The sequence below is a fragment of the Micromonas commoda genome, chromosome 1, assembly GCF_000090985.2.
Source record: "Micromonas commoda chromosome 1, complete sequence".
In the NCBI taxonomy this organism is placed as follows: Eukaryota; Viridiplantae; Chlorophyta; class Mamiellophyceae; order Mamiellales; family Mamiellaceae; genus Micromonas; species Micromonas commoda.
The window spans coordinates 1121181-1147538 of NC_013038.1; the positions used below are offsets into that span (position 1 = coordinate 1121181).

Sequence of the window (26358 nt, forward strand, 5' to 3'; positions counted from 1 at the left end):
CTAAGGCGCAACATCGTATCTGACGACGCAAACTCGTCAACACAAGGCGCGCTCCTGATGATGGCGTCCTCCATCTTTGGCGCCGAGTAGCGTGATTGCCAGTTGTCTAGCGCGCTCGCCGTCCAGACTGGGCGCGATACGGAAAAAAACACGCGCGACCCTGTTTGTTTGGCTCGAAGCGCGTGTCTGTATTTGCAACCGACCGGTGATCGTATGGTAACCACACTGCCGACCGAAAGTCAACGACATAGGGCATATGGTCTATTTCCATCATGATCAGTTTCAAAATAATAAGATACATATATACTATATATATATGAAGCAGCGAGCGAGAATAAGCAAGGTATTAATAAATACATTAGTCATACATACGAACGAAGCTTTTTATGATATTAATATGAGTAATACGAAGGTACCTTCAATAAAAGATCGAAGGTACCTTCTCATTCGTAAGATATATCTATCATATGCGTCGTGTGATTTATTTTTTTGCTCCGGGCGGGAATAATGATGATCCTTGAGTTAATTTTCCCTTTTAAATCCTGAGACGCGCCACGCGCTGCCAGGAGCGGTTTTTCACCTGAGCAAGATGCGCTCTCATGTAGCCGCTGACGCGCGAGTAACAAGCGGCGCGCTGTATCTTTAGGGTCCGCGCCGTGTCTTTAGGGGGTCGGGGTTGGGTTTTCAGGGTTTAGAGTTTGAACAGCCGCGAAGCGGCTCGTCGGCCACTCCCAATACACATCCTGAAGCGTGCCACGCCCAAAAAAAAAAAAAAATCGTACACAGATTATATATTTCGAATTTTGTCCACCTCAAATCCAGCACTTATCTCATCCTGATAAGCCCTAGTGCCATATCATATCACGCTTTCGGGTCCATTCTGCACCCCGCATCGTGGAAAGATGACTACGATCTCTGCCATTCGTTGTCGTTTCGACACGGGGACTAAATTTATCGCCGCGCGTAGAAATGTTCGCGCCCGTGCGACCATCCCAAAGACCCCTCGGGCCGCTTTCAGGTACATTTGCCGACCAGTTTTTTACGATAACTTCCCACGGAATCCGTTCTGCCATATACTGCGCGACTGATATCGGGCAACTTTCCGCCGCACACCTATGCAAACATCAGCTGAGTCTTGTATTCATTTTCACGTATTATCCACCCACTCATACTGGAATCACCTCGCTGCTGACCTTGAGATCTCTCCATCACCTTCTCCTTTAGTAGCAATAATAAATCCGAGCTTTCGAAGGTCGTGAAGCCAACCGTCGCGACTATCCTCACGAACGCCGTCATCGTCCTCCCCTCGCTTGCGGGCGAGCCCGGCAAGATATTTGACTTCAACCTTACGCTTCCCATAATTGCCTCGGAGTTCCTTCTCCTCATGGTAATTCTTGACAAGACTGTCTTTGGCCCGGTCGGCAAGGCGCTTGATGATCGGGATGCGCTCATCCGATCCCAGCTTGCAGCAGTCGGTGATAATTCGACTGAAGTAGCCAACTTGATCGTAAGTGATGCCTCCATAAGTCCCATCACCTTGGAAGTTTTGCTCGTCGACTGCCACAGGCGAGGAAAAATTTTCGCGCTCGAAATTTTCACGGAAACGTCAACGACAGTTTTAGATAAGAAGATTTGGGTTGATTCTCGAGGGTGATTTGGCTCATATTTACCGCCTCCCACTCCCATCCCGACAACTACAGGCCGAGAAAGAGCAGGTCATCTCAAATGCCCGCGCTGAAGTTGCGAAGGAAGTCGCATCCACAAAGGCAAAGATTGATGCCGACATTGCCGAGGCTCAAGCCAAGGCCAAAGCTGACGTGGATAAACAAATCGCTGCTGCTCTTGCCAAGCTTGAAGCGGCAAAGGCCGAATCAGCTGCCCAGGTCGAAACGAAGGCCAAGGAACTATCTGATCAGATTATCAAGAAGGTGGTTGAGGTATGAGGGCCTCCAGAGAAAATGCATCCTGGGATATCTCGGCTGCAACAGACTACTTGTGCTGTTCATCAGGGTAGCACATGACTTAGTCTTAGACTGAACTTCATGCCGATAGGAAATGATGGTCTTCATCTTTTCATATGCAATTTCATAAATTGTCCCACTACTGATGGCTTTCACGCAACCTCCTCCCGGATGCTGTCATAGTTTCCTGCTCAAGTTACTTGTGCCTGTATGTGATCTGCTACCTTTTGGTACCTTCGTATATAATACCTTCGTACAAAATTAAGGCATATCGAGGTTTTTGCCGAACATAAAGCCTTCCAAGTGTTTTTCAAACCGAAATTGGTAAGATATCTTGGCGGAACAGCCCGCTGAAATTCTCGTTCTGTTTATGCGCGTCGCGCTTTCTAAAAACGCCAGTGGTGGCATTGCTGTGAACACTGCCTGCAGAAGTATTGCGGCAAGCCTTGCAGCTGTCAGCTTTTTTCCTCTGATCTCCTGTTGAACTTCAAGCTCCTCGGGAGCCGAGGGATCAACGTTTGAATGCACAAAGTTGTTTGCTTGGCTTATTTTGTCTTCCATGTCTTGGACTGCATGCACTTTGAATTCACGCAAACTACTTTTCACCGTTCCTCTCGCCGAAATTGGAGTGGCTGCTTTGAAATGTCCAGATTTTACCTCGGATATAAGCTCTTCCAGAGCACCGCCATTTGAAAGAAGCACAGTGTATACAGGGGTAGACATGACTATGCAGACATGTTCATCGCTTTTCGAAACACGACATGGGAATTGCCGACATCGATTTGAAAGAGCACGAAGGAGTTCAGCTTGAGCGCGCACGAGCTCAGAAACTGTTGCACAGCGATGTCGAGGGCCTGCAGTATTGTGTAACGATCCCAGCGACAAGGCTACTTGAGTTGCCCCAACTCCACCATCTGGGTCCACAAGCTGTGCTATCACTTCTTCTTTCTCAGATAGCAAAAAAGATGTTGCCCACTTCAGTATGATCGATGCATACTCTTCCATCAAGAATCTGTCGCCGCCTTTTGTTACTGCACTCGCTGCCCATATCACAACTGTCAAGATAGACTTGGCAATTGCCATCGTAGTTTGCATGCATCTATCAGATCCGAAAACTAAGATGTTTTTCCTCATCGCTCCCGCGGTAGTGACAATCATGTCCAACACAGCTGAATTCACCAACAGGATGAGTGTGGCGTCTACTGACATTGTGTCTACATTATCGACGGCTCTGCATAGCTCCACCAATTCTGAAATGTCAAACACTTCAACTCGGCGATTAGAGAGCTGTTTGGCCAACGTTGCTTGAAATTTTAGAGCTGAAAGTAACACGGTGCAAAATGCAGAACCATGGGCATTTCCTTTCGAGAAAAAAATATTATTTTCAGTAGCTGCTGCGGGAAAAAGCGTTGATCGTATAATGCGAAGTGCGGAGAGAGAATCAGCTGCCGTTCCTGTGGGTCCACCATAAATTGCACCTCTTGCTGAAACTACGTCAGTGAGCGCAGATGCCGCTGCTGCCGCGGTTATGGCACCGATATTTGTATTTTTAATAGATGAGCGGATCGGATGACATGCGCATTTCGCTGTTGCCGCCAGCCATGATAAAAGGGCACTGCCTTCGATGAGCGGTTTTGTCAGTAGAGATAATTGCGCGGCCCGAGTAATGACATCGAAGGCAAGCTTTTGAGCGTAAGGATCTAGAAAAAATGCCGCAAACCTATGTGACATCAGCACTTCGATCGCGAACGACTTTCGAAACAGATGTGCATCGGATGCATCACACAGACTGACTGTCAGCAAGCGCAGCAACCAGACGCGAAGCATCCTTCGATTATTTCTTGATGCCATGCTGTCGTCTGTCAGAAGGCTCCCGTTGAGAAAATTAAGGAAGCCAATAGGAAACGCTTCAGTGTCAAGTGTTGCCCGTCTGATCACTGCGCGCTGCAGTGAAATGTACATTTCATTTTCAGGGTGCATACACACAAACGCTGTCTCAGCGGCGAATATTGCTGTGATTGTAGATAATCGCCTCAGAGGCTCTTTTTTCGTGATGCTGTTCTGGAAGGTGCTGAAAAGTGCGACAAGCTGAGTTCGCTCCTTAAAAGATCTTCCAGTGTTAGCAGCATCAGCTGCTGCTGAAATTACGGCATATGCAACGCAACGTAAGTGTTTATCTGTTGAAGATGTTGCGGCAAACGCCAATGGAATTAGACCCCAGGCCACACAGTCCCTGAGCTCAATTGCCTGACTTTTGATTGCGCGAAGTGCGAAAGGAAGCACCCACGCCGGGTTGTATCCTGGTATATTTTGTGACACGGGTTGTTCTATTTGACCAAACGTCGGTACAAATGTAATTGAAGAGGGCCGGTGCGAACATGCAAGATGCAACATGCTGATGGCGCATTGGCGAGGGTCTGGAGTTGCAGTAGCTCGTAGCGCCGTTGCAACCGCGTCCGCATGTAATTTTGAGAGGTCTATACCGTTGAGATGCACATCAAGGTTTCCTGAGAGATCGTGGCTTTTTACTCCAGGCCCCTGCCGTGCAGCTTGTGAGTGGTAAAAGTGATCTGCCGCACTTCCCCACAGATAACCAAGGTCCGCCAATGCGCCACCGCCGGATGCAGCATCTAGCGATACAAGCATGGCTGACGTGTGGCGATCAAATGAAGACAGGGAAGCTCCATGTGCAGCTGCGAGTAGGGGGATGACTCTTGCCTGCTTGGCTCTCCAAATTTCAAGTGAAATCTGATTGGTGACATGTGTAGTGCTACAATTAGGACGGCTTTTTGCTTGCGATCTGTCATTCCTTTTCGAGACATCGTCAACGGCTTGCAAGGTCCAAAGTGAGCGCAGGAGCTTTACAAGTTGAAGCTTTAGTCGTTCAGATGTCTTGACAGATTTACATCTCAAAGATGGCGACAAAGAAAGCACATTAAGCCTTGGGGAGTCATTCCTCTCTACAGGGAGATCGTCGCATCTGTCATTACCCTCGCATATTGCAGATGCAAGTAAAGTGTCAAATGATGACGAGGGATGGTCGACATCAACAAGCAATGCCGCAGCATGATTGCCCAACAGAATTTCCGTGGATGCACACTGAGACACTGCACGTTCAAATGCATCTTGTGCAAATGATGAAATCACCAACTTCATCGCTGGAGCGACAACAGTATTACAGTGTGTTCGCAAAGATGAACAATCTTCAAAAACCAAAAAAAGATAATTGACCAGATGCCTGAGCAACGACAACAATCCCGCAGATACAAAATTTTGGCAAAATATGGCTCGAGCGAGGGCACGCGCGGTTAACACCGAAGATGGACGACAAAGCACTGTGTCATTTGTAGCCATGGCAAGCACGAACTGCACATCTCCAATTAATTGATCTCGAATCAATAGTGCATTTATTCCAGAAGAAGTGAAAGTCATGAATGACGGCACGTTGGCTTCAGAATTTGGCATGGAAATGAGTATCAGCATCCTCAAAGTCGAGATAAGGCAATTGAGATATGCACGACGTGTTCCGATATCCACATGTTCGTTCGTTCTGGCGACAATGCGCGCTGCTTTGGCACGCTCATCGATGAGTTGACTGAGCATGTCATATGTTTGCATAGAGAAGCAAACTATGCTAGTTATCTCAGGAAAACACCAGCCCATGGAAGGCATGATAATATCTTTTTGAGCGCATCGTGCTGCTTCATCGCACGGTGCGATGGAATGTGTTGCGGCTAATACAATAGCGGCGTGTGGTCGAACTGAGTTGAGTAGCACCGATTCCGTAGTACTGAGTGTCAAAGCAACATTATTTAGGGATGACGAATTAAAGGATGATGAATTTCCCTTGAAATATTCCAGAGCCATCTGGCGAAATGTTGTGGAAATGATCCGCAGATCATCCGACACTACGCAAGAATATTCACGTGCATAAGCTTCCAAACTTGAAGCACGGAATGCGGAGTGACTCTCAACAATGTATCTCACAGCAGGAAATAGCAGCACAAGTTTCGCATTGGATTTTCCAGTTTTTATCTCAGCAGCAACAAGAGAAATGAACTCATCTAAATATGTGGTGCTCATAGAAGTAAGTGCAAATGCCAATCTCATTAAATGTGATTCTGGTTTGCTGATAACTCGATGGAGGACATCATACGCAGCAGGTAGAGTGGAAGGCTCGCTAAAAATAATTCTTGAGGCCGTAGATAGTCTTGCTGAAGAAATGACATCGAATGCCACTTGACATGCTCGTGCCATTGTTCCCTCGATTTTTTTGTCAGAGACCTTTGCCGCATCTAAGTTTAGGACAATCTCAAGGGAACGGGAGAAAAGATTATGCAAATCAATATGTCTGGTGTCTGATGCCGACAGAGATCCCTTAGGCAACGACGCCGATATGGCCTCCACTGCGAGCGCACAGGAGATTTCGTTTATTATTGAGCCAATTGCACCAACGGAAGTGATGAGGTTCTTTTGCTGATGAGTCGTGGTGAGATGCAGCAAATGAAGGAATAAAAATGCCCTCATTGCCTCTCTGTCACATTTACCAGAGATGGTATGTCTCACAATGCATGCCCCTTGGTCTATAAGCCTCGCCACCTCAGCTCCAGGGACAACTTCAAAATTGTCTGCGTAGCCAATCACGATAAGGTTAACGGATGCTGCCAGAGTAAAGTAGTTCGAAGAGAAACATCCGTCGGAAAGCGCAGACGACTCAAAAAGTATCCGACGTACATGTGTGCCTATAAGCGGAAATGATGCTTCTAAAACATCTGCGCGAGCGAGTAAAGCGGCAGACACGCAAAATATTGACCTAGACCTGTTTTGATTTGAGTTCACCTTTTGCCTTCTTTTAGATGGTTCATGTTTGCGTTTGCACGTTGAGGCCACGGCAATGTTGCACCAAAACTTAAGAACCCGAGCAGCCGACAACAGCTCGCTCGCAGGAATCTGCCTGATTACACAGGAACAAACTTCCTTGAAAGTTGACACGGCGACGTTGGCTAGCAAAGGAAACGCAAGTTGGTGTGGATCGACAGCTGATCCGATGAGTGCTGAGAATGGGACTGAATCATGAGATTTGTGCACGGACAACAGGAGTTCGACAGGAAGCAGTGGGCCATGCGCATTGATTGCCAACCCAGCTATTTCTTTCTGATAATTATTTCCGGGTAAGAGCTCAATTGCACATGCAAGAACTGGGCGAGACGCACTCATGAGCTCCTCAAATATCATGGCTGATCTGCCGTCATCGTCATCATCGTGAAATGCAGTTTGCGAGATGCGCGAGATTATGTCCGCGGCAGTCGAACGAACACTTGATGTGTCGCGATATTCATCTCTGAATGTCCTCATGGAACTTTCTGACCTATCTTTCACATCGTAAATTCTGAATCCACAGTTTTGTATTCCTTTTTTGTTAGAGTTTATCAGCTGTTCTGCAAATAAAGCAAGAGAGTCGAGGGATGGAAACTGTGCTACGTTATTGGGCTTTAGAGCATCATGGAACGGAGACATTGATCGCAGCACGAACGCTGCCATTGGAAGAGGATCATCTTGCCTTGGCAGAAGATCTAGTAATACCGAAGAAATATAAGCTGCTATCGCCAGGCGCTGCATGCGTGTCTTTCTGGGACTTTGTAAAACCTTCAAACTCTTCGACAGAGTGAAGTTGACCAGAGGACTCGTGCATAGCCAAGTATCCGGATTGGTACCTGTATCATTCGTTCTCAGTTCATGGCCGTAACTTCTCCTACGTATACGTTCCAGTGCACACACTGCGTCTGCAAGAAACGTACAGACCGCGTGAGCTGCGTCAGCAGGTCGTGCTGGCAAATGGCTCAGCCATATCAAGGCTTCCTGGTCCGCAGGTTCTGAATTCTGTAGCACCCCACATGCTTGAAGGTGTGCAGCCGCCAGATGCATAGCCTCGCATCGCACGGATCTTGCATTAGTACACGCCACAACACTGAGCATATTGTACACTTCGCCCTGACCCATTCTAATAGCATGAGTGGCCGCATCGGAACGGGATGCACTAGGCAGTTCTGGTGCGATGATTTCTGCCGTGATTGAACCTTCAGGCGAATCGAAATGTTGGGTATTGCCGATCCGAAGCCTCTTTATTGTGTAGAAAGCCGAGATCAGTCTGATCCGCGCAGCAAGCTCAGATGTGGGTCTGCTCAGTGGTGAGGTTAGATGACACCTTGTTAGGTCAAGATTCGCTCTCACACATCTATCAACTCCAACGATATCCGCATACTCAGCCAATGCATTGATTGTATGTGTACGACATAATAATTTCTCATCAACTTGCCTCGTGACCTTATTGTTCAAACGAGACTCCTCGTTGTTACTCCTGTTTTTGCAACTAATGATGTTCTCCACTGCCCAACGATCATTCTGCTCTTGAACTGGACAATTAGTTTCAACAAACAAAGTTGGATCACGGGTAGCACGTTTTATAGAAAACATCCGTGGATCTGGAAAAAATGATACCGCGTCCCGGCGTATACTCGCAATAAATTCAATGTATGCGGCCACATGATCTCCCTTTTGGGCTGCCATCGCCACTATTGATTCTTCCAAAATGGCAACTCGTGTTCGTATTGCACGCATGACATGTAGAAGCAAAGACAGTGTAGCATGCCGTACCAACCCTGATTCGTGTTGCAATCCTCTAGTGAACACTGCCTTATCTAGGCAAGGCGGCATTACTGCGCGATAGAATGACATGCTCTCATGCTTCTCGATAATACTGTGATGTGGAAGTTTGATGTTGTCCCTGCTTGCAGCGAGCATAATCCTACCCGTGTGCGAGGCAGTGATGAGCCACATCACCGATGGCCGTGGCTCAACAGATAACTGGGCGCCACGAATGTACATGGAAGCTATTTGCGGAAACAAAGCACACACTGTGAGGAGTAGCTCTGCATGGTTCGGTGACTCAACCGGTCTTAGCTTTCGTAGTAAACGCACAATGGTGGCAGCTTTTTTATCATCTCCCTTAGACTGAGTGCTGAAATCTTTCACATTCGTGTGAAAATTTGGCACAACCTTCACATCTTCGTTCAAATAAGTCGTGTTAGCCTGCTCATCGGCCATCGTTAATATTTGATTTGTGTCCAGAAGACTTCCCATTCCCTGCTTTCTCACGTCCGTCTGTGGGCATACACCAATCGAAGGGTCAGTACATATCCTCATGATGATGTCCTGAGCAAGATTTGCAGCGATTGCCGCACTTGTATGCGTTTCGCTTATGCCATCCTCACTATGATGTCGTTCATTCGATGAACCACAAATCACCGTGAGCTGTTCGAGTGAGCAGTCCCCGCACAGTGCGGCCCGAAGTCTGAACGGCACTCTACTCTCCGGGCAAACGACGATCTCCCGGAATAGTCGTAATGTGCGACATATCAAGTATTTTGGATCACTGGCCACATGTCTCATGACATTCCCAAGTAAAGCTTTTTGTGCGAGGAGATGATGGAGAAGGGTTTTGTCTCTCCTTTCCAAAAAAGCTAGTATGAAGTATACAAACATATGTCGCGTTGGAAGGCTAAACGGGTCCATCCAAGTCCATTCCTTTCGGGGCCTATTACTTGCCGTATTTGAACGATCCGGTGAACGCGGAATAGCCAGTCTATTTAGTGAGGATGTCGAAAAGTCAAAATTACGGTACAACTCAAATGCCAAAGAACGATTTCGGGACGCGATGGAAGTAAGGAGTGCGAGGGCACAGTTTTGCCTGACTCTTACACCACTAGAAAGATGGTTGAATACGGCCCGCATTCGATGTTGCATTATATTACGAGCCAGACCATCGAGTTGAAGATGTACAAAACTTTCCGCTTCGATTGAATTTTCAGGGGAGAATCGCAACATGTCTGCGAGCAGACATATCAGCGGTACGCACACCTTCTCAGCGTTGTTGAGGTGGTGCGAGTCCCAGACTGCGAAGACGTCGGAGAAGCCAGGAGATAACTGAAGGTAGACCTGTTGTCGTGTTCGTAAGTATTTCATATGAATCATCAGAAAGAGTCACACTTCGCGTTGATCCTCTGGGAAACCGAGAAGAACGGGTCGAAGACGACTAGAGCGGCGGCGGAAGCACAAACCTGCAGCGCCCGTGCGGCTCTTTCCTTGGAAGTGCTCAACTCTTTGCGTATCTTCGAGATTGCAGCGGCGATGTCGTTGGAATCACTAACATCGTTGCTAAGTACTTGAATACCTTCTCGAAGATTAGATTCGCATTCCCTCATGTTATGCCTTATCGCTGGGTGACTTCCTCAAGTAACAGGACCCGCACTGTGTTCCAAATTCATCAGCGAGAGGCAGCACAATACCTTCGAAGGTAAAAATAAAATAAAAAAACGTTCTCCTTTTGACGTGTGTTAAGAAATTTTTTTTTGGCCCCGGGGCGGGAATAATGGTGATCCTTGAGTTAATTTCCCCTTTTAAATCCTGAGGCGTGCCACGCGCTGCCAGGAGCGGTTTTTCACCTGAGCAAGATGCGCTCTCATGAGCCGCTGACGCGCGAGTAACAAGCGGCACGCTGTATCTTTAGGGTTCGCGCCGTGTCTTTAAGGGGTTGGGGTTGGGTTTTCAGGGTTTAGAGTTTGAACAGCCGCGAAGCGGCTCGTCGGCCACTCCCTATACACATCCTGAAGCGTGCCGCGCCCCCCCCACAAAAAAATTTTCCGTAACACAGATTTCTTTCTTCGTTATATGGAATAGTTCTTGACAGATACCTCGTAGAATAAACAATAAGCGGGTAAATACAAGTAAGGCAGGGTTTATATAGTCTATTTAGTGCCTGTGTCTACGCGAATGCCCACATTCTGCACATGTGGGCATTCTGACAGAAAATCTGCGAGTATTTAAGGGTTATATTTTATACCTTCGTTCGTTGGTAGCCTATTCCATAATATCTGTGTTAAGATTTACGTACCTTCGAAGGTACGTAGCTTTTAGAGTGCTTTTAGTAGACTACGGATGGAGCATCCGTACAAATAGACCGTATTATCGTTATTAGTTGACTCGCTCGTTGACTACCTTCGAAGGTACTTATTAAAGTCTTAACGATAAGGCGCGTCATATGTTCTCGTGGAGCAATAATTTGGGCTTTTAGCTCGAAGAGCTAAATTCCCATTAGCACCACATTCCAACCCGGTATTTTTCCGGTCGCGTCACGTTTTATACGTGTTCTGATTGGTCGAGAGCTCGATCATTTACAAAACCCACAGACTGGATCGCCGTACGATCGTCGGTAGTCCCTTTTTTATTTACTAAAAACAATGTGTGACGCTTTCCCGTTCGTTTGACGACAGCCGCTCAGCGTGACGTCGTATTCGATGCCGTTGGCGTGCACTTAGTCGTCGGCCTCATTGACACGCATCTTGTAGACAATAGTATCACGCTAACGCGTCTTTGGAAGAGGCGGTGGCACACGTCAAAGTTGACCGATGTATCGATGAATAATAAGTTTCAAGTCTTACCAATGTCACTTATTTCACCGTGGAAACACCGATCAAAAAAAGCCCAAACCAGGCTCCCGATAACTCAAAATCCTAGATCTATTTCAAAACCAAGGGAGCCACTTAGCGGATAAGTAAGCATAAGCTTTCGTTATTAGTCTATCCTAAAAATTACCTTCTTGTCACCCCTGCTGGCAGCATGTATGCATGGTTGAAATTCAGAAAAATTTCGTAAATCCGATAACTTTTAACGGCGCGAAAACAAAAGCGGATATTAATCGATCAGTGAAACCGGTTGGAAAGTGCGGCGCGACAACTCGTGATATCGACGAACATATAAACAATCAATAGCGCCAGACATGCATATGACTCGCCGCCCTGCTATGGAAGCGCGCACGAAACAGGCAAGAGCACCAAAAGGTTCAATATGGTGCGCTCAAAGGGCCCGCAAAGATCTTCGCGCCAGGGGCTGTAGAGGTCTTGGCTCCAGGATCAGTAAGGGGCAACCGTTTTCCCCGCTGACTTTATCGACGCCAGCTGTCACGGAAATAGGCTTCGGCACTTTACTTTACGGCTCGAGGCTAAGCGCTGGTGGGAGTCGTCGCGGCGAGACGATGCTCCGTCGCGCTTCTGCTTTCGGAAGCCTGACTGAACGTCTAAATAGTGTCTGGGCCACCCTTAAAGATGAAGATGACCTCAGCCTCGAGAACATAAAAGGTCCTCTTAAGGACATTCGTCGCGCCTTACTTGAAGCAGACGTATCGTTGCCTGTCGTCCGCCGCTTTATCAAGAACATAGAGCAGAAGGCAATCGGGACAAGAGTGACTAAAGGCGTCAACGCAGGACAGCAGCTCACGAAGGTTGTTGCTGATGAGCTTTGTGAGCTGATGGGGGGTTTCGGTGGAGATAGCCTTGCGTTCAAAGATCCCTCCATGGGCCCAACCGTCATTCTCATGGCAGGCCTACAGGGCGTCGGTAAAACAACTGCTTGTGGCAAGCTTGCTCTCTACCTAAAAAAGCAGGGAAAAGATTCTTTGCTCGTTGCAACAGATGTTTATCGTCCAGCTGCGATTGAACAACTAAAAAGGCTCGGTGAACAAGTGAAAACCCCCGTTTTCGATATGGGCGTCCGCGTAGATCCGCCGGAGGTCGCACGGCTTGGTCTTGAGAAGGCGAGAGCAGAAGGAATCGACGTTGTCATCATCGATACTGCTGGCAGACTTCAGGTCGATGTGCATTTGATGGAAGAGTTACGGGCCACCAAGATTGCAACCGCGGCGGATGAAATCTTATTGGTGGTTGATGCAATGACTGGCCAAGAAGCAGCGGCCTTGACGGCAGCTTTTGATGAGGCCGTGGGTATTACCGGTGCCGTGCTTACCAAAATGGATGGTGACACCCGTGGTGGCGCAGCCCTGTCCGTGAGAGAGGTGAGTGGTAAACCGATTAAATTCACAGGTGTCGGTGAGAAGATGGAAGCCCTAGAACCATTTTATCCTGAACGAATGGCTAGTAGAATTCTTGGCATGGGCGATGTTGTAACTCTCGTTGAGCGCGCTCAGCAAGTCGTGAAGAATGAGGAGGCCGAGCAGATGCGTGATAAAATTTTGAGTGCAACCTTTGATTTCAATGACTTCATCAAGCAGATGGAAATGATGGGGCAGATGGGTGGCATGGATGGATTCATGAAGTTGTTGCCAGGAATGAGCGGCATGAGCGAACGTGAAATGCAAGAAGCTGATAAATCTTTGAAGGTGGCGAAATCTCTCATATTGTCAATGACCTCTAAGGAACGCCAGTTTCCCGATATTCTCGTAGCTGGTGCTTCGGCAAAGTCTCGCAGAAAACGAATCATAGAGGGCGCAGGGCGTAGTGAGAAAGATCTTTCCCAGCTCATTGTTCTGTTTGGCAGCATGCGTGTCAAAATGCAAAAAATGACAGCTGAAATCACCGGCGCATCTGCAGAGGTTGGCCTCACACCGCAGCTTAGTGAAGAAGATATGAACACACTCGCAAATGAAGGGCTGCGCAAGAATGTGTCTCCAGGTATGGTTCGCCGGCTGAGAATCAGGCGTTTGACGGGCTCCTGAAATCGTAACAACTTTTGAATAGCAGCATTTGCTCAAACTTCTAGCGAGATGGAGGGTTTCAATAATCAAACTTGAGTAAAACTCAAAGTTGGAGTGATTCAATCGATTTTTTCCCAGCTGTTCCAACCGTGCCGCGGAGTCGGCGTTGTCGAATTCGAACACTCCGAGTCACGCGGCGCGAAACGCGCAGCTCGCACCCGACGGACAAGCAAGGGAGCGAGCTGGTATTAGTGACCAAATCGAAATTTCTGACTAGAGCAGCGGCTGTGAGAATCTGTGAGAATCGAGTCCTTTTCCTCTTCTCGCCAACTGGTCTCTCTCATGCCTGCTGGTAGCGACTAACGATGCTTCTTTATTAGTTCACTGACGAAATCATATTTACTACCTTCGTATCTATCATAGCTAGATAGTAAAACATTCCAACCCGGCATTCAGCTGAATTTTCATCGATACATCGGTCAACTTCGACGTCTACCATCGCCTCACCAGAAGACGCCTTGGCGTCGACTCTTCGTTCACAAGTGGCGTGCGTGTGAGGACGACGACTACGTGCACGCCAAGCGCAACGATAAGGACGTCCCGCAGAACAATCGTCGTCCAAAGACACGGAAGGCGTCGCACAGTTTTGTTCGTCTGCAATAAAGTAACAAACAACGACCGTACGGTTGTTTAGTCTATGACTTTTGCAAATGATCGAGCTCTCGACCAATCAGATCACGAATAAACGTAACATAGTTCCAAAAAAGTTGGGGTAGAATGTGGTAGTAAATGTGACTTCGTCACTGGCGTTCCTCGTCCCAAATAATGAACGAACGAGGATATTGCTGCTTGCTTTATGGACAGGGGGTCACTGGGCACCGCATTGATTTTTAATGGTCACCGCGCTGAAATATTTGAGTGCGCAAATCCTGTCACGCGCTTAATACCAAATAGACCAATCATGTGACGGGATTTGCGCTCTCAAATATTTCAGCGCGGTGACCATTAAAAATCAATGCGGTGCCCAGTGACCCCCTGTCCCTTTATTGTGCCTTCGATAATTAAACACAGCGCCACCGCGAAATACGAGCGGCGCGGGCCCTCGTGCGGCGCGCAACGCCGCTCCGCCACGGAAATACACTAATTCCTATGCCAAACCCCCCCCAAAAAACCCAAAACAGCTTCAGCGCGACCCTAAAGACCCGGCGCGCCGCTCGTTGTTACTCGTTCGTGGTCGAATGCTGTTTGTGCCTCCACCGCGCTATTGCAGCGCGCCTTGCAGCGCGTGGCGCGCTTCAGGAACTGCAAGCTCGCAGTTGTTTCTGGATCGGTTCGTTCTTTTTTGAATCGAATGTTGCTCGTTGTCGACTTTTTCCTTTTTGCGCCGGGAGTGGACGGGCAGACGGAGTTTGCGCCCTGCAGATTGGGCCTCACAAATCCTCGACTCGGCCTCGCAAACCTGTGAAAGCATTGATAGTGCTCGATCATTTCCGTCTTTTCAGTCTCAGAGCCTTTCCGAAAGATTACACGTGCTCTCCGCCGCAAAAATACCAAGCGCAGTTGCTTAGAGTCCGGACCCGCTGTACCTCTACTGAGGCCTTTCGTTTTCCATGAAGGCTCCAATGAAATATGTTGTTGTCACCGGAGGTAAGCGTTTTCGGCTGCACCACGTGTTCCCACGAATCCAACGTCGAATGACTGTTCTTATGAACGAACGAGTCTCGCACGGGGCTTTGTCTTGTCCCTTGTCTCAGGTGTGGTAAGCGGTCTTGGAAAAGGAGTTACTGCGAGCAGCATAGGTGTCTTACTGAAGGCCGGAGGCTGGCGAGTGACAAACATCAAAATCGACCCATACATCAACATCGATGCCGGAACTATGTCGCCATTTGAGCATGGCGAAGTGTTCGTTCTTGATGATGGTGGCGAAGCTGACCTTGATCTTGGCAACTACGAGCGTTTCGTTGACTCAACTCTAACACGGGACCATAATATAACGACCGGAAAGATTTACCAGACGGTGATCGCAAAAGAGCGAAAAGGGGAATACCTTGGAAAGACTGTGCAGGTTAGTCCCTCGCGAATTAGTTATTGCGCCTTCATCTCTCAACAATGAACACGCACCTTCCACGTAACACAGGTAATTCCTCACATGACCGACGAAATTCAAGACTGGATAGAGCGCGTGTCAAGGCTCCCCGTCGACGGATCTCCCGGTCAACCCGACGTTTGTATAATTGAGCTCGGAGGAACAGTGGGCGACATTGAATCAATGCCCTTCATCGAGGCACTTCGTCAATTTCAGTTTCGAGTCGGCTCTGACAACTTTTGTCTCATTCACGTGAGTTTGGTTCCGGTCGTAGGTGCAGTTGGCGAGCAGAAAACAAAGCCGACTCAACACTCAGTTCAAGCTTTACGTTCAGCTGGACTCTCGCCACACATGTTGGCTTGCCGCAGCCAAGCCCCTCTCGAGCAGTCCGTGATGGACAAACTTGCCCTGTTCTGCCATGTCACGCCAGATTGCATCCTGAATCTTTGTGATGTGAGCAATATATGGCATGTCCCACTCGTTATGCAAGAGCAAGGCGGGCATTTAGCCATCATGCGTCAATTAAGGCTTGATTTCCGGAAGCTTGAGCTTGACAGCTGGGCACATCGTGCCAACAAGTGGGACACAGTTACATTGCCGGTCAAAATTGCCATCGTTGGCAAATATACAGGTCTAGGCGACAGCTATTTATCTGTCACAAAAGCGCTGATGCACTCCGCGATTTCTGCTGACAGGAAGCTCAATATTGTGTGGGTTGAAGCCGGGATGCTCGAAGGCGCCACTCTCGCCGAAGATCCAACAGCTCACGCTGAGGCTTGGGAAAACGTTCACAGTGCGGATGGTATTTTAGTTCCCGGAGGTTTCGGCGAACGTGGAACTGAAGGAAAGATACTTGCTGCAAAGTATGCACGAGAGAACCAGGTCCCATTCCTCGGCATATGCCTTGGTATGCAGGCGGCTGTGATCGAGTATGCCCGAAACGTACTTGGGATGAAGAACGCTCATTCCACTGAAATGGTGCCTGATTGTGCTGATCCAGCTGTGATTTTCATGCCAGAAGGATCAACAACTCACATGGGTGGCACCATGCGTCTTGGCTCAAGGAGGACGATCTTCCAAACGCAGGATTGCAAGGCTGCCAAGCTGTACAACTCCATGCCGTTCGTTGATGAACGCCACAGGCATCGATACGAGGTCAACCCTGATATTGTAGACAGACTTGAGAAGGCCGGATGTGTCTTCGTTGGCAAAGATGAGACAAATAGACGAATGGAGATACTAGAGCTTTCCGGTCATCCATTTTTCCTTGCCACTCAGTATCACCCTGAGTATAAGTCAAGACCCGGGCGCCCATCACCACCTTTTATGGGTCTGGTTCTAGCTGCATCAGGACAGCTTGATCAGTACTTGACAAGTGAAGCAATTGGCATGCGGATGAACGCCCCCGGAGGCTTTCTTCAGTCGCCACTCAAAGCTTTGAAAGGACTAGCAAAAGAAGACGAATCTGACAGCCCCTGAGGGGTCGGTTTTATGTGTGTATCAATCCATACCGAAGTTCTGCCTAGCAGGCACGAAGGGGAATGGATTTCCAATGCATATGCATGAAGAGGTCGTCTATCTTCGTCAAGGAATGAAAGAATCAAAAGAAATTTCAACCATCAGTTTCAATCGTGTTCCGCAACTTGAATGAAACTATTTCAAATCACTGCTAATCATATGCACAAATTGTATTTGTCTTTTTTCCAGAGCCACAAACTCGTCGCTAAACTCCATGGGAGCAGGACGTAAGACTGAATTCGTCGTGTAAACATTGATTCCCTGTCTCGATGTTGACCGGTTACTGTCAAGGCGAGCCAGGACCGGGTCTGGTGAGAGGGAAAGCATTCTTCTCTGCTGACGTGTGATTTTTCTCTTTGCTTTACGAGAGGTAGTCCGGCGCCGAGTCTCGCAAATCACAGCAACTTTTTTCACGCGCTTCAAAAATGAGCGTCTATCAGCGTGCCACTTATGCTTGAGATTCATTGTCTCTTTCGCGTGCGCAATTTTGCTTTGCTCAAGAAGCATCAACAATTTCCTTGACTCATTGTCCAGCGCAGAAATAGCTGCCTCGAACTCGAAGTTCTGAGTTTTGATGAGGTGGAGAGCGTTACGCAACTCGACGACGCGCAGCTGCTCGCGCTTGAGATCCTGCGAACGAAAGCCACATTAATCAATCCCAAATATACTCCTGCGAGGAGCGACTTAAAAACGCATGTTTTGCTCTTACCGACTTGCACTGTTCAAGCAAATTAAAATATGTTGGAAGCTGTTTTCCACTTCCTCCATCCATCGCAGCCAGGGCTCTGCGCAAACCCTCTGTTTCGCCAGATGCTTTCAGCAACTCCGACTTACAGGCGATCAATTCCGTCGCTGAAGCATCCAACTTTAAGTCGGACTCTAACTTGCTTGCCGTGGCACTTTGGTGTGCGCGTCGAGATGAAGCCTCAGCTGAGCGTGCTCTCCTATCACACTCATCCTGGATGATCTTAAGGCAGTCCTCGTGTGAGGTTAGTTTCAACGATATTGATCGGGTTGCATTAGCTGCTTCGACGCGTTCGACATCGAATCGAGCCTTCAGTTCTGCAATCGCAAGGTTGGCATGTGCCGTCACGCGTTTTACCTCCTCAAGGTGCTTTCTTTGGTCAGTTTCAACTTTGCGTAACAGGATTACTTTGTGTGATTCGGCTTCATTCAAGGAGCTCATCAGACGTTCGATATGGTCCTCTCTTACCGTAATCTGAGCGACGGTGGAGCTGAGACGTCGCTCAAGCTGCCCTGTCAATGAGATCTGGGCTGCGAGCCTTTCCTCAGCTTTTTCAGCAGCTAGCACGGCAAGTTTTCGCAAGTTAGATTGTGTGGCAAGGGCATCGTCGCGTGCTAAGACATGGGTGCTATCTCGTAACTGTTTTTCGAGCTGTTTTACTTCTTGCGACTTAAACTTTAATATGTCTTCCATGACTCGCAATTCCTTGTGCAAGACGCGAAGTTCTTGTGAGTGGTCACGTCTTAAGCTTTCATTTTCGCTGAGTAGGCGTGCAACTTCAACGTCGTGCTGCGCACGCAGACTCCTAAGGGCACGAACAGCTTTCGCGTAGCTTTGAGTCGCGTCTTCTACTTCGTATTCGAGCTCATTCATCGCTTCCCGTGTTGGGAGTTCAAGTTCTTCCAAAAGTTGTTGCCGGAGCTTTTCAATTTCTTGAGGTCTCAGTATGCATTTGTTGGCCTCTTCAAATTGTTGACGTCTCATCTCGATTTCTTTGCGCGAAATCGCCGCGTGCTCTTCAAAGAGAACCTCGGCCGCGTGACTATCGGCGCGGATACTTTCGTATTCTGCGGAGAGGACGCTGTAAGCCAAGCGCATTTCGTCGTTGTGACGCTTGAGCTGTTGGTGAAGGGGAACGCAACGGTAAAAAACTTCGTGCGCAGGAGGTCAATAGTGCAACAACGAACAAGTGCTTCGTTGGTAACGCAAGGGTCACACCTGATCGTTGCTTTCGCGCATCAAACGGTTGTCACGCCACAGGCTTGCAAGCTCTTCCGCCAAGTCCTTTACTTCCTACGCAGGTAGTCAACGCGGAGAACATCTTAAGACACGGGACGCGTGATGAACGACGACACGCCATTACAATACCTGAATAACACATGAATTGTGATGACCGGCGATGTCATCTAGCGGCAGCTCCGAAAGCGGCGGGACATTCATCCCGTCACGCGGATAGTGGAATGCGTCGCGTATTCTTGAACTGCGGAAAAAGTAGGACGGACGTTGCCGTTAACGCCCTGATCAAGCTGCCCTGACCGCATTTTCGTCTATTTCCATACCTGTTGTACCTTCGTCGTACGTTTATTACGAAGGTATATTTTTTTCCTTTTTGATACAAGGTAACAGATAATTTAGACTGGCGATTTAGGGATTGTGTTTAGCCCCAGATCATCTCGTCGAACTCTGGCTCGACGTCGACGTGTCTGTGGCGTGCTTTTGCGATGGTTCCGATGCACCACTCCTTGTTTTGTCTGTGGAGCTCGAGTTGTGCTTCGGCGACGTTGTAGTGGAACTTCTTGATGTCTTCGGGATCGTATGTGCCTTGCTCGTTGGTGGTGTTCTGGCCGGGGAGGTGCAGCGGGCGTTGGCGTTCTGCTTGGTGTCTCGCGATGTCTTTGCACCATTCGAGAGCGCTTTTGCTGAAGCGCCCAGTGCATTCGGTGGCGATGATGGTGATCTTGTTGTTGGCCGGCAGTTCGCGGGGGTACTCGAGAGTCTTTCTGGCCTCGGCGATCTTGATGCCGACGCCTGCGTGGGCGTTGGCGCGTTCTCGGTTGTGTCGGGCTGGGGTGGGCTTGGTGGCGTCGTGGGTGCAGCTGAGGACGGTGGCCATGGTGAAGTCGACGGACTCGAGGGCGCCTCCTTCCCTTGCGATGGTGAAGTCGGGGATCTTGCCGTTGGTGCGCGTGTGGTGTGCGAGTATGACGCCGCGTTGCTCGGTGTACACTGCGAAGCCTGCGCGGGCTGCATGGCGTGCGAGAACGGCGTAGGTTCTGTCGTGCGTCCTTTTGCGGCTTCCGCCGGAGTTGCCTGTTCTCGTCCGGAGGATGTGGGAGTAGATGTTTCTTGCGTCGTTGATGGTGTGGGCGCGCGCGCAGCAGTGTGTCTTGTACCTGTCGCGTTTGAGGTTAGTGAAATCGGGGTGGGGCAGGTTGAGGAGGTAGTGCACGAGGTGGCTGAGTGTGTCAGCGCGGAGGCGGAAGGCAGGGCTGACCGGTGGGACGTTTGCCCATGTCACCGTGTGGGGTCCGTCGAGGGATGTCATGTGCGTGGCGATGTCGGTGCGGTCGATGCCGTAGTTGGTGCCAGTGGGGTTGTTGGCGTCGGTGATGCACTTCGCGAGGGTGCGCTTGTGGAACTCGTTGGTGAGCTTCTTCTGGAGCTGCATGATGCTGATGTTCTTGCCGGCGAACGCGGCGGTTGAAGAGGAAAAGGATCCCGCGGTGGGGCAGATTAGTTTTTTCTCCTCTTCTCCGCGGTCGCATACTCGGCGGAAGCATCGCTCGGCGTAGCCGCGCAGGGGTCCGTTCTCCTCGGGGATGTCGTCGTTGGGGATGGTGTTGGCGGCTTGCTGGGCCTCGGCGTGGCGTCTGACGACTGCGCGGGTGCGTGAGCCGGTGGGTTCGGCAGGCTGCGGGCGCGTGCGAAAGGTGATGTCCCTCAGCGCGGGCACCGTGTCTGCGAGCCAGGGCGCACAGGCGAGCCAGGTGGAGAGGAGGGCGTTGTCGGCGATGTCGCTGGGCTTGGTCAGGCCAAATCCGCCGTGCCTGTGGGGCAGGGAGATTCGGTCGACTGTGGTCGTGGCGGTCTTGACTTCGGCGAAGGTGTCGCTGTTGTTGAGGCCGTCGAGTGCGGCTTTGGTGTTTGTGATCTCGGCAAAGGTGTTGATGATGTCGAGGTGTGCCTGTTCGAAATGGTCTGCTGCGAGGTCGTATGGTACGAGGGAGAGGAGAAAGACGAGGCGGGGGGAGGCGCACACCTTGAGGAGAAGCATAGCTTCGTGGGCGTACCCGTGGTTGGTGCCGAACTTCTTGATGGCGTCGAGTTGGGCGGGTGCTTCTCGCAGACCTTGCGGACGAAGTCGCGTGCGTACATGGCGTCGCCGACGGGGGCGCCGACGATGCGTGCGCCGTATGCTTCGCCGCCGCCGTTGACGCCTACGTCGAGGCCGTGGTTCGCGGTGTCGGGCTTGATGATGTTGATGTTGCCGGTGAGTCCTTTGGCGCGCAGTTCGGCGATGGTGATGTCGCGGCAGTCGGCACCCAACGTTTATTTCGTACGAAACTTATTTATTATTATGATGATAGTTCTCATTATTACTCATAGCTTCATATTACGAACGAATGAAGTAATAATAAATAAAAAGCTTTCGAAACGTATAGATACTCTCTCTGTCTCTAAATAAATAAGTATGTCTATAGAAATAGCTGGTACGAAGCAAGCACGAGCGGACGCAAGCCATCTACGACTCCATCGACCCGCCGAACGAGCTCCGAAACCGTATCCACCTCCGAAACCTCGCCCTCGTACACGTCGCGCTCATGCAAAGGGTCGCCGGATCGACCGTCACCAACGACCGCCAGCACGGCGCTCGTGGCGGAATGTACGGGGCACACGAACACTACGTGCAGCCGTACCCGGCGGTCACTAATTATTAACTCAGGGGTTAGTGGTCGGGATTCGTGGTAAATACCTAACCGTAGCTAGCTTCTCAATAAAACATCTCTCTTAGAAGCAAGCATGGTACGAATGAAGGTACCTTCGTTCGTTCGAAGATATGTACCTTCGTATGATAGTATAGGTTATCCTTATTATTCAGGTTCGGCAGATCTTTATTTGGTGGAGAACAGGTTAGGTTTCGAAAGAAGTGTTCGCTAGAAATATTTATTATCATGCATGTGACAGTCTCTATCGGTTTCGGCACGCCGAACCCAAAAACGGGACCCGGATTTTCGGATTTTCAGCCTCTGAAAATCCGAAAATCCGAACGGGACCGGAAGCGTGATTTAATTCGATGGTTTAGGGTTCGATTGCCTCGACTCGAGTTGTGACTATTTGCCTGTGCGATGAGGGAACGTGATTTCCTTGAGTTATAAACCATCGATTTCGTCCCAGACCCGCTGCGGGTCCGACCCGCGTTACATTTCCTGATCGAGGCAATCGAACCCTAAACCATCGAATTAAATCACGCTTCTGGTCCCGTTTTTGGGTTCGGCGTGCCGAAACCGATAGGGACTGTGTGATATGACAGTGTTAATTAAAGTCATGATATTATAAGTGTCATCGGCCACGACAGCACGCGGCTGGACGGCTATGCGTTGACGGACACCATGACCACATGATGAGCTCGTTACGTTAAATCAGACTAAAGTGATAGCAGCTGCAAGTAGCGGAAAGACATTTAGAACACCTGGCGTCGCTGCGAGGTCTCGTATAGTCTTCTGGGGTTTCACCCGTCTGTCGGCTTGTGTATATAAGTTTACATTTTTGATCTGGTGCTCCACTGGGGCCCTCACTTGGGCGAGGTCATCGCGTCGTTGAGGCCCGGGAAAATGGCGGGCTTCGTGTCCCTCATAGCCCGTCGGACGAAGTGTTCCCTCCAGTTGACGCCCTCCTTTACGCGGAACTTCTCCTCCGGGATCCCCTCATGCGCCCTCCCATCCTTCCACACGCGGAAGCCCGGGGAGCTGGAAATCTGACGCGCGCAGAAGAAGGTGCAAAGGGACACCGCGCCGCCGATAGCGGCCACGATAGGGTACACCTGAGCGGGATGGAGACGCGGGACACTTCAGCGGAGCAGCCAGACAAGGGTGTGAAGAGCGTGGCTCCCTCCGCTCTGGGCAGTTGCTAGGGTTCCCGAACGGACGGGTGGGTAGGCTCGCGCGGGCTCACGAAGGCGATGACGCTAGTGGGAGGGTTCGGGCGCACCTCTGGGCGAATCCAAATCTCTCTCCAGGTCTTAGCAGCGACACCTGACATGATGGAGCGCGCCTGTTGTTTTGAGGAACAACGCCTCAACGTTCTCAACGGCAAGGATTTCTCAGTTACCTTCGTATTCTGGATTTCAGCCAGGTGTGATGAGCACCCCGGAGATAATATCATATAAATAATAGACTATTTCTCCAAAGGTCTGTCTGATCGGGTGTGGTGTGTTTGTCCTCTGGGTGGTCGGCATAGCCCCGTGGTATGTATGTGTGTGTATACGATACAGTTGTATTTATAAATAAATGTATGTATCGTTCGTACTAATACGTGAGCATTTAAATAAAAGTGTGGGTATGTTCAATATGTATGTATGGACCATCAGTCTCTATCTGTTTCGATCGGATCGGGAATATCATTAGTACAGCTGACAAAAATACGTTTAAATATGTAAATGTAAATATCCAGCCCTATTTAAATACCCGTTCACATGATGAGTAAACAACTAAGAGTAGTAAACATACATAGTGTGATAACTATGCGGGACGCTGACTCAAGGTTCTCGAGCTTAAAATTCAAAAATGTCGACAACTATATGTAGCGCTAGACCATCGTTCTTGATTTAATGGTGTCAAAAATGGCGACAATGTATGGGACGGATAGACATCAGTCCGAATACCGCAAATAAATAGAGCATACCTTCCTTCATTCGTTCGTATTCGATAATAAGTTGGTATGCCTTCGAATGTATGCCGTCCGTCCCCGAATTTTCAGGAAATGCACCGCTGTCAGCACACGGGATGGCATGCGTAAATGGGGACGTGCTTCTCCAAGCCTCCCATGCCAAATGATTTTCACCTCGATTGTTTAACTGATCATGAGGTAGCACCATTTGCTTTCCTCCGTAGAAGTTTCTACGTTCCGTTTCGGCAACGCATTTTTCCCTTGACACGCAGGGCGGCGACTTCTTTCGCAAGATATCTCGCGAGTTCCATCCTCGTTGCGATGTTGCCGCCATCACTTTTGATGGCTACTTCAACGCAGCTGAAGGAAAAATAAAATGTGAGGGACTGCGTCGCTTCTTCTTAGACTCGCAACGTGAGCCATCTGTCAAAACTCTGCGTGATGAATATGACGTTGACGCGGCTTTTCAAAGTTTTGTGCTTGCGAGTGGCAACCTGCTCATAGGAAAATCTACAGTCGACGAGGATTCAATGAACGATCCGCTATCGCATTATTTCATCAACAGCTCTCACAATACATATTTGCATGGGCACCAGCTTTTTTCAAACCCTTCTGCAGCAGCTATCAAGCGCGCCCTGCTGCATGGCTGCCGGGTGATAGAGCTAGACTGCTATGACGGTGGGAGGAATGGCCCAATAGTCATGCATGGTCGTACTGCAACATCCCCGATCACGTTTCGAAATGCAATCAGGATCATTAACGAGTTTTCCCATGCAATGTCTAATTACCCAGTGCTGATCACCCTGGAGAATAATTGCAGCCACTGGAAGTGCTCCGAATTGGCGCAAATACTTCTTGAAGAACTTGGAGAAAAGCTTTTTGTTCCTCCAGAAGAAGTCAGGGAATCATGGCTGTCCCCAGCTGCGCTTCGAGGAAAGATTTTGATTCGCAGCAAACTCAAATATCGTGAGGTAAGTTCGTCATTCACATAGAACCTTATTGGAATTTATTATGTGAACATGCCTGCCATCTAACAGGAAAGTCGTGTGAATTCCTCGTGCTGGTGTTCGAGTAGTTCTGGGAAAAACACCGCAAATACAGACTGCGCGGCGCACCTTAAATTGCTAGCTTGGGATCGTTCAGCAGTAGATGCTGTTCAGAAAATTATAGATCGGTGCTTTCCAGTATGCGGGGCACAAAACGTGCGTTCCTGCGCACTTTCTCCATCAGATGAAACAAATACTTCGGCAACCTCGGCAACAGAGTTTTCCTCACTGGTGTACGTCGAAAATGTGAAGTTGCCAACTCCCCATCAGTCCACTTCACTGAAATCACTGCACTCCTGCTCATGGAGCGAATCAAAGCTTGTGAGTCAAGTTGAAGAAATTGGTAGGGAGCTGATTGCCGGATTTGCAAAGCGGCATATGTTGAGGTGCTACCCATCTGCAAAAAGAATCACGTCAGATAATTACGACCCGTCTCTTGCATGGTCTGTCGGAGCGCAGATGGCTGCCCTGAACTTTCAGGCTGATGACATTTCGATGTGGATAAACCGGGGTAAGTTTCTGGCAAACGGGGGTTGCGGGTTTGTACGAAAGCCAGAATATCTCATCGGCTCCAAGCTTGGTCCACCAAATGTTCCTGCTTGTACGCTCAATATCACTGTCGTGGCCTGTTCTGGCTGGACCACTTTCGAAAGATTCCACTCGTACGAAACACCAACGACCTACATTCGAGTTAGTTTGGCTGGAAGCATTCTGGACAATAAATCGTGTGTAACTTCTGCCTTCAGCAAACGCAAACAGTTCGGACCTTACGCGCAGCCATTTTTCAACGAGACCTTTTCGTTTGATATTTTTGAGCCAAGACTTTCGACGCTTCTATTTTCTGTACATGCTAAGGAATCTACTGCACACGATGCTTTCGTAGCACAGAGCTGTTTCCCTGTAACCTTACTTCGTCCAGGCACACGACTTGTACCTTTGTATGATCAGTACGGCAAGTACGTTGGTGAGGCCGGTCCGCTGTGCGCGCGTGACCTATTTCTTCATATGCTATTGTTCCACGTCTTATCCGAGATAGTCTCTACTGATTCTTGGACTTCTTCTTCCATCCTTCCTCGCTTTTTGGATTCCTGCAATGCTCCGAGGCGTTGTCATGGTCTGCACCATTTTGTGACCCTGGTTCTTGGTGGTCAAGGAAAAACCGCTTGCATGGTCGTCAAAATAAAAATATTGGATTCCGTTTAGACAATGAAGAAAAGAACTCGACGACATTGAGCTTGCCACGCTCGTAATTTTCACGGAATGAGACTGCGCTTTCATGGTCATTTATTCATTGCCGGCGTTATTTTTTATTATTGATTGTTGTGAAAATGGTTGCCTATACGAATGAAGGTACCTTCGTTCGAACGAAGGTACGTATAGCGTATAGGCATTCATCGAAAATCGTTTTTTTGCGTATAGGCATCGTATAGGCATCAAAATTCGCTATAGGCAACATATATATAGGCAACATATCATTAGTTATATATTGGCACGCACGAAACATTATTGCTAGTCTAATAAATTAGGACCAATTATATCTGTTTATGAAAGTCAAACATTTCGCGCTACCT

General features: G+C 49.0%; 8 protein-coding genes across 8 annotated transcripts; 4 read left to right on the forward strand and 4 right to left on the reverse strand.

Annotated features, from left to right (window-relative positions):
* Positions 1 to 855: 855 nt before the first annotated feature.
* ATPG (H+-or Na+-translocating f-type, v-type and A-type ATPase superfamily) lies at positions 856 to 2285 on the forward strand. The gene is made up of 3 exons (XM_002507176.1): positions 856 to 1018; positions 1225 to 1507; positions 1701 to 2285. Exons 1-3 carry the CDS (start codon positions 903 to 905, stop codon positions 1941 to 1943), a joined length of 642 nt encoding a protein of 213 aa, XP_002507222.1. The 5' UTR covers positions 856 to 902; the 3' UTR covers positions 1944 to 2285.
* On the reverse strand, positions 2237 to 4607 carry MICPUN_51579 (predicted protein; the record flags this gene model as incomplete). Its single annotated transcript, XM_002507571.1, has 1 exon — positions 2237 to 4607. A coding segment is annotated over one exon (2371 nt), but the record flags the coding sequence as incomplete, so codon positions are not given.
* A 7213-nt stretch (positions 4608 to 11820) lies between these two features.
* SRP54C (type II secretory pathway family) lies at positions 11821 to 13527 on the forward strand (the record flags this gene model as incomplete). Its single annotated transcript, XM_002507177.1, has 1 exon — positions 11821 to 13527. The coding sequence occupies one exon, from the start codon at positions 11821 to 11823 to the stop codon at positions 13525 to 13527; it is 1707 nt and encodes a 568-aa protein (XP_002507223.1).
* Positions 13528 to 14901: 1374 nt separating this feature from the next.
* Positions 14902 to 17292, forward strand: MICPUN_55251 (CTP synthase). Its single transcript, XM_002507178.1, has 3 exons — positions 14902 to 15153; positions 15261 to 15571; positions 15644 to 17292. The coding sequence occupies exons 1-3, from the start codon at positions 15117 to 15119 to the stop codon at positions 17069 to 17071; spliced, it is 1776 nt and encodes a 591-aa protein (XP_002507224.1). The 5' UTR covers positions 14902 to 15116; the 3' UTR covers positions 17072 to 17292.
* MICPUN_112692 (hypothetical protein) lies at positions 17213 to 19314 on the reverse strand. Its single transcript, XM_002507572.1, has 4 exons — positions 19224 to 19314; positions 19074 to 19148; positions 17820 to 18974; positions 17213 to 17740 (listed from the first exon to the last, which is right to left on the reverse strand). The coding sequence occupies exons 1-4, from the start codon at positions 19293 to 19295 to the stop codon at positions 17246 to 17248; spliced, it is 1797 nt and encodes a 598-aa protein (XP_002507618.1). The 5' UTR covers positions 19296 to 19314; the 3' UTR covers positions 17213 to 17245.
* A 198-nt stretch (positions 19315 to 19512) lies between these two features.
* MICPUN_98545 (predicted protein) lies at positions 19513 to 21129 on the reverse strand (the record flags this gene model as incomplete). The annotated part of the gene is made up of 1 exon (XM_002507573.1): positions 19513 to 21129. The coding sequence occupies one exon, from the start codon at positions 21127 to 21129 to the stop codon at positions 19513 to 19515; it is 1617 nt and encodes a 538-aa protein (XP_002507619.1).
* A 1252-nt stretch (positions 21130 to 22381) lies between these two features.
* On the reverse strand, positions 22382 to 23125 carry MICPUN_107550 (predicted protein). Its single transcript, XM_002507574.1, has 2 exons — positions 23064 to 23125; positions 22382 to 22896 (listed from the first exon to the last, which is right to left on the reverse strand). The coding sequence occupies exons 1-2, from the start codon at positions 23112 to 23114 to the stop codon at positions 22648 to 22650; spliced, it is 300 nt and encodes a 99-aa protein (XP_002507620.1). The 5' UTR covers positions 23115 to 23125; the 3' UTR covers positions 22382 to 22647.
* A 486-nt stretch (positions 23126 to 23611) lies between these two features.
* On the forward strand, positions 23612 to 26267 carry MICPUN_51586 (predicted protein). Its single transcript, XM_002507179.1, has 2 exons — positions 23612 to 24712; positions 24779 to 26267. The coding sequence occupies exons 1-2, from the start codon at positions 24272 to 24274 to the stop codon at positions 25988 to 25990; spliced, it is 1653 nt and encodes a 550-aa protein (XP_002507225.1). The 5' UTR covers positions 23612 to 24271; the 3' UTR covers positions 25991 to 26267.
* The last annotated feature ends 91 nt before the right edge of the window (positions 26268 to 26358 follow it).

Coding starts and splice junctions, on each gene's coding strand:
- ATPG (XM_002507176.1), top strand. CDS start 903: ATGACTACGATCTCTGCCATTCGTTGTCGTTTCGACACGGGGACTAAA. Junction 1,019..1,224: donor ACCCCTCGGGCCGCTTTCAG/GTACATTTGCCG, acceptor CTTCTCCTTTAG/TAGCAATAATAAATCCGAGC. Junction 1,508..1,700: donor CTGAAGTAGCCAACTTGATC/GTAAGTGATGCC, acceptor CGACAACTACAG/GCCGAGAAAGAGCAGGTCAT.
- MICPUN_55251 (XM_002507178.1), top strand. CDS start 15,117: ATGAAGGCTCCAATGAAATATGTTGTTGTCACCGGAG. Junction 15,154..15,260: donor ATATGTTGTTGTCACCGGAG/GTAAGCGTTTTC, acceptor CCCTTGTCTCAG/GTGTGGTAAGCGGTCTTGGA. Junction 15,572..15,643: donor ACCTTGGAAAGACTGTGCAG/GTTAGTCCCTCG, acceptor CACGTAACACAG/GTAATTCCTCACATGACCGA.
- MICPUN_112692 (XM_002507572.1), bottom strand. CDS start 19,295: ATGAATGTCCCGCCGCTTTCGGAGCTGCCGCTAGATGACATCGCCGGT. Junction 19,149..19,223: donor ACAATTCATGTGTTATTCAG/GTATTGTAATGG, acceptor CTACCTGCGTAG/GAAGTAAAGGACTTGGCGGA. Junction 18,975..19,073: donor TGCGCGAAAGCAACGATCAG/GTGTGACCCTTG, acceptor CTTCACCAACAG/CTCAAGCGTCACAACGACGA.
- MICPUN_107550 (XM_002507574.1), bottom strand. CDS start 23,114: ATGTCAGGTGTCGCTGCTAAGACCTGGAGAGAGATTTGGATTCGCCCA. Junction 22,897..23,063: donor AGATTTGGATTCGCCCAGAG/GTGCGCCCGAAC, acceptor CATCCCGCTCAG/GTGTACCCTATCGTGGCCGC.
- MICPUN_51586 (XM_002507179.1), top strand. CDS start 24,272: ATGAACGATCCGCTATCGCATTATTTCATCAACAGCTCTCACAATACA. Junction 24,713..24,778: donor GCAAACTCAAATATCGTGAG/GTAAGTTCGTCA, acceptor GCCATCTAACAG/GAAAGTCGTGTGAATTCCTC.